Source organism: Dendropsophus ebraccatus, chromosome 5, assembly GCF_027789765.1.
Source record: "Dendropsophus ebraccatus isolate aDenEbr1 chromosome 5, aDenEbr1.pat, whole genome shotgun sequence".
Taxonomy (NCBI): domain Eukaryota; kingdom Metazoa; phylum Chordata; class Amphibia; order Anura; family Hylidae; genus Dendropsophus; species Dendropsophus ebraccatus.
In genome coordinates, this window is record NC_091458.1 from 12,270,276 (window position 1) to 12,276,443 (window position 6,168).

Genomic DNA, 6,168 nt, shown 5'->3' on the forward strand with positions numbered 1-6,168 from the left:
GGTGCCCCCCAGTGTATAGACCCCACATACAGTACAGCCTCCTGGCTGCCCCCACATAGTATATAGCAGGGGTCCCAAACTTTTTACACAGGGGGCCAGTTCACTGTCCCTCAGAGTGGTGGAGGGCCGGACTTTATGCTGCTGTTATATCTGGTCCACGGGGAGACGTTGCCGCTAGTGGAGGACACTGTTTCTGCCCATGAGGAGGAGATGGAATGGAAGCTAATACTGCTCACCGTCTATGGTCCAGGACAGGAGCATTGGGGGTGGCTTAGGATGGTGGAGCTGTAGTTCTACCACAGCCACAGAATCATGCTGGGAGTTGTAGTTCTACCATAGCCACACAGGATCATGCTGGGAGTTGTAGTTCTACCACAGCCACACAGGATCATGCTGGGATCAGTAGTTTTACCTAAGAAACACAAGAGCATGCTGGGAGTTGTAGTTCTACCAAAGCCACACAGGTGCATTCTGAGAGCTGTAGTTCTACCACAGCCACACAGGTGCATGCTGGGGGTTGTTGTTCTACCAAAGCCACACAGGAGCATGATGGGAGCTGTAGTTCTACCACAGCCACACAGAATCATGCTGGGAGTTGTAGTTCTACCACAGCCACACATGATCATGCTGGGAGTTGTAGTTCTACCACAGGCACACATGATCATGCTGGGAGCTGTAGTATTACCACAGCCACACAGGATCATGCTGAGAGAGATGTAGTATTACCACAGCCACACATGAGCATGCTGGGAGCTGTAGTATTACCACATCCACAGAGTATCATGCTGGAAGTTGTAGTTCTACTATAGCCACACAGTATCATGCTGGGAGTTGTAGTTCTACCTCAGCCACACAGGATCATTCTGGGAGTTGTAGTTCTACCTTAGCCACACAGGATCTTTCTGGGAGTTGTAGTTCTACCTCAGCCACACAGGATCATTCTGGGAGTTGTAGTTCAACCTCAGCCACACAGGATCATTCTGGGAGCTGTAGTTCTACCTTAGTCACACAAGAGCACTAACACACACACTCCATTAGCACACACATTCCACTAACACACACACTCCATTAGTGTGTGCACACACACACATATACATATACTCACCCACAAAGCAGTAGCAGTGGAGGATGACACTGTCTCTGTTGGGAGGGGGGGCGGGGGTTGGGGCATCTGTCACTACAGTTGTCCCTGCACTTCACCCCTCTTCTTCTCCCCTCTTCTGCTTGGCTCCGGATGTCATGTGACATTGGTCAGAAGTTTATCTTCAGCTTTGTCCTTAGGGGACACAGACAGTTTTCCTTTTTGCGCTTTCCTTTTTTCCTCCTGGTGTATAGGCTATAGCACTTGCATTTTTCCACCTAGAGACCCAGATGAGCCCTAATTTTTTTGCGCCACTAATTGTACTTTGCAATGGCAGACGTATTTTTTTCCTAAAATATGCTGTGAAACCAGAAAAAATAGTGGTGAAATTGAAGAAAACACACTCAATTTATTTTATTGGGGGGGGGGGGGGGGGCGTTATACATGTTCCGCCACCCTGGTTCTCCACTATATTACTGTGAGCGCTCCTTAGGAACACTCACAGTCTGAGGGTGCTGACGCTGACCTTGCAAAGAGGCAATTCTAGGAAGAAGGTATGAGATGCAGCATTGAACATAGATCAAGAGGACTGGCATAGTGGAGAAGGAGGTCCGGTCTTGCGACTCAACACCCTTGTACCTAAAAATGATTATCCATTATATAAACATTAGTAGCATTTTTTACTTAGAGCTTGCCATCTTAGCAAAAAAGTAAGACCAACAGGCATGTAGATAACACCCAGCAAGTGGGGTTCAGAAAACAGAGAAGGAAAAATCAGTCAGGAATGGATACAAAAATGCCTTTAAACATTATAAAAATGACAAAAAATAAAGGCATTTAAAATACAGCCTATTTATTTACACGAGAAAGCTACATTACATCAATTCAAATTTGTAAAGACTGAAACGATTGACTTTGTTGAGGCCTCTTGGAGTCAGGGTTCCCAGTCTTTCAATCCATTGGCACTCTTGTTGAGCAAGGGGTTTTTCCATTCCCCCATCCGTGGGCTAATGTATACTCTCTATTCTCTGACCCTGATCTATTTCTCCGACCCTGTGGACTGAAGGATCTGAGTTATGTATTACCTTAAAGTGTCTACCCACCGCTTTGTTAATGGCTGTAATTTCCCTGTCATTGGTAGACATGATGTCAAGGACATGCTCCCTCACTCTTCTCAACTCTCGTGTCCATCCCAATTTAGATTTTTCCGCAAGGACATGTGGCATAGTATACCACTCCTATGGAGCCACAGTCAATCCTATGCGTAATCCTAAATTGTTTTTCACTGGTAGCATCCGTTAAAGTATCAGTACTGTATGTTCGATTTTATATTCGATGTTCTGACAAGCCACACAATGGCCACATGTATAACTGTCTCATTGCGTCCCTTTGCTACCAAGGGGTTGTACCCCTCAGTGATAGCTTTTGGGTACCATGGTGTCTCTCAGATTTTTGGCACGTCAGAAGGATATAGGGGGATGTGGGATGTGACATCATTGCCAGGGTTTCGTCACTCAGCAGAATCGGACGATATTTTTTCAAAGACATTCCTCACTTTCTCCGTTTATGAATAATAAACCATAATTACCCTTACCAGGTGTTGTTCCTGAGTCCTTTTCTTTTTTGATGGTTTACTTGTAATAATTCAATTTCCCTAATGATTTTAGCTCGTACGTACGCCCGACTGATGTTCTGTTCACTATATCCCCTCACAAGGAAGCACTTCTCCGAATCCACTGCTTGCCTTTCAAATGTTGTCTCTATAGAGGACAATCACCTAACCAACAGGAACTGGCCCCCTCAGGATGTTATTAACCAGATAAATAGAATGTCAAGATTTTGAATGTAAGATAATATTAGCAGATGTACTTTCTGAAGAGATCTCTGGATACATAGCCATTGCCATCAACATGAATTTGCATGTCAAAGAAATCTATCATGTCTCGTCTCACTTTATGTTTAACTCATTTTGGTTCAACTGGGGGGAAAAAATCACTCAGTTCCTGTCCTGTCCCTTGCCATACCATCAAGACGTCATCAATATACCAACACCAAAAATCTACCTTTTAAATGCCTGGAGGTGGTTCAGATAAAAAGATGCCCCTTTCCCTCAGCCCCAGGAAAAGGTTAGCATATGAGGGTGCACAAGACACCCCCATTGCTGTTCCCTGGTGCTGCAGATACTAAAAAAAAAATCCAGGCTCTTTACTAGGAACTCACACAAATGACTGTTCAAATTCCTGTTTAATAGAGAAAAGCTTACCACTCTATGGCCATCTTGGTGCTCGATTGAGGTGTATAAAGACTTAACGTTACATGTTACAAAAAAGGTGTGTTCATCAAGGAGTAGGTTTTCCAGTCTTCGAAGGAGATCCTTCGTGTCCTTCACATACTGTATGATGGAAGGGTTTCCACTAAAGGTAAGAGGAATGAATCTATATATCTACTCAGAGGCTAACACAAATTATTGCACCAAGATACTATTGGTCTACCTGGGGGTATTTTGTCCTTTTTGTGCATTTTAGGTAGTATATATATTGTATAATGTGGCCACAGTTGGATTATCCGTAATCAGTGCTTTGGCTAGTTTCTGTGTAAGGACTCCTTTCTCCTGAGCCTCACAAAGTAAAGATGTTTTACTACAATACACATACATAGGATATGCACAAGTTATGGGGATCTGCTCCCCTGGCAGGAATCCCAGAGGTCTAAGTCTTACCATAAAATATCTTATAGATAAGACCGTACATTAAATTAGACCAATGTTTCTCAACTCCAGTCCTCAATTACCCCCAACAGGTCATGATTTGAGGATATCCCATACAAATCTGATACCTGATGTATTCAGTACAATTACAATACCTAAGAAATACTAAACAAAACTGAAATCATGACCTATTGAGGATACTTGAGGACAGGAACATGGCAAAAGACTTTTCCCAGAAGTGGATAACGGCAAGGTGGCCAACCAATATAACAGAAACCATTCGTTAAGTTCAGGTCACCAAATTTTTTTTTTAAATTTTTTGTTTTCTGTATATTTTTTCAAAATATCATATATATTGTGAATAGTAGACATGTATTCCCATAGCTATGATGTAATTCCTAGTGTTACAGTTTACTATCATTGCTCCTAATTGGCATCACAGTCTCATTTTAATTAACAGAACTGTTCATTAGTGAAAACTTCAAAGTCATTACTGATCTCATTAGTTACAGTCAGCGTTCTGTATGTGTAATCCACTGGGCAGGAGTCTCTGACGGCTCCTGCTGCTCATCTGTCTTAAGTTATTCCCTACCTCTAATATAGTTCTATAAAAAGGCCTGTATTTTGGTAGACGTTGACCAGATCATGGTCCATTTCTAACACTGCAGTGTAAATCTCTATAAACCTAAACAAACTTTTTAACGATGGAAAATGTGACCGTGGTCTCCTATGTCTACAACTTTGTTCTTTTAGGACTCAAGGAGATGGAGCAGCTGAGATATTTATACTCTGTGATTATCCTTGTAATATATCTTGGCACGGTATTCTTATCCACATTGGTTGTGTATGTTGTATGGACAGAACATTCTCTCCATGAACCTATGTACATCTTTATATGTGGCCTGGTGGGTAACGTTATGGTTGGCAGCTCAGCATTCGTCCCCAAGATAGCCATAGACTTGCTCTCTGGATGTACCACCATCTCTCTGTCTGGATGTCTGGTCCAAGCATACTGTATTCAGATCTTTGCAGTTGTAGAGATACTAACTTTTACCATCATGGCCTTTGATAGATACCTGGCTGTTGGTTTTCCATTGAGATACCACTCTCTGATGAACAATAGGAAGGCTGTTCAGTCCTTGGCTACCATCTGGTTGGTGATCTCAATAAACGCATTGGTAGTTGTCCTGTTGGTTCTCAGGTTAACAATATGTGGTAATGGTATCAATAATGTGTACTGTGAAACATTGTCTCTTACCCGTTTGTCTTGTAGCAGCACAATTGTCAATGATACCTTTGGGACCATTTATTCCTTGCTGACATTCGGGGGCTCTTTACTCCTTGTGATCTACTGCTACATACAGACAATTCTTGTCTGCCTGAAGATCTCTATGGAAGCCTCCCAGAAAGCCATCCATACATTGGTGACCCACATAATGACGTACTCTACTTTCATGGCAGCTTTGTCATTTGTCACTTTCAGGTATAGGTTGAACATTGGTTCTCTATCTACTGCGACACATGTTTTAATCTCACTAGGTGGTATGGTGGTCTCCATCGTCATAAATCCTCTGATCTATGGGATCAGAACTGAAGCTTTGAAGGTAAAGATGATTCACACTTTAAAGGGTTTGGTTCATAAGCAAACATTGGATAAATTCAAGTAACCCTCAGTGGGTGCAATCTGCCAGATAGCCAGATGTAATTAAGTGAACCCACAATTTAACGTAACTTTAAAGGAGAAGTCCCGCCATTTTCAAAATCTGGCAGCCGGCAGGGGCAGGGGAAAATTTGATCAGGAGTTTGACCTTACCTCTCCCCATGTCCGCAGTGAGTGGCAGGACTCTATTCTCTCCTGAGTTGTCATGACGTCACAACTGGGGAAAACTCAGCCAAACAGTGACTGGAACAGCATCCCACCCCAGCCACTGACTGGCTGAGTGGCCTGTCCATCAGTCCATCATGACATGTGCAGCACTGGTGATCCCTGGGTGGGGGTCTCAGGGCTATTCCCACCACTCACCACGGGCACAGGGAACGGTAAGTTCATACTCCTGATCAAATTCCCCCTGCCAGCTACCAGATTTTAAAAATGGCAGAACTTCTTTAATTTAAGTGTTTACTAGTTCAGGTGTTAAAGGATTTGTTCACTTCAAGTGTCTGACTGCTTCAAGGCTTTGAAATGAAGAAACATTTGATTTAAAAACTAATTCCTTTTTTAAGTATACAGCTCCCATGCTCACCTATGTATAGTCTAAAATATGACCTGTGTAGTCTGATCCTTGTCAAGAATTTTAATGTCAGTTTAGGTTTCAAAACTATAATATACCATGAAAAAAATTATGTTGGATACCTACCTAAATGTGTGCTCATGGGTCAG

At 42.7% G+C, this 6,168-nt stretch overlaps 1 protein-coding gene across 1 annotated transcript; it reads left to right on the top strand.

Annotated features, from left to right (window-relative positions):
- Window positions 1-4,492: 4,492 nt before the first annotated feature.
- On the top strand, window positions 4,493-5,455 carry LOC138794080 (olfactory receptor 1496-like). The gene has a single exon (XM_069972845.1). It carries the CDS (start codon window positions 4,493-4,495, stop codon window positions 5,453-5,455), a length of 963 nt encoding a protein of 320 aa, XP_069828946.1.
- Window positions 5,456-6,168: the final 713 nt, after the last annotated feature.

Excerpts from the sequence above, each read along its gene's own strand:
- LOC138794080 (XM_069972845.1), top strand. The coding sequence starts at position 4,493 with ATGGAAAATGTGACCGTGGTCTCCTATGTCTACAACTTTGTTCTTTTA.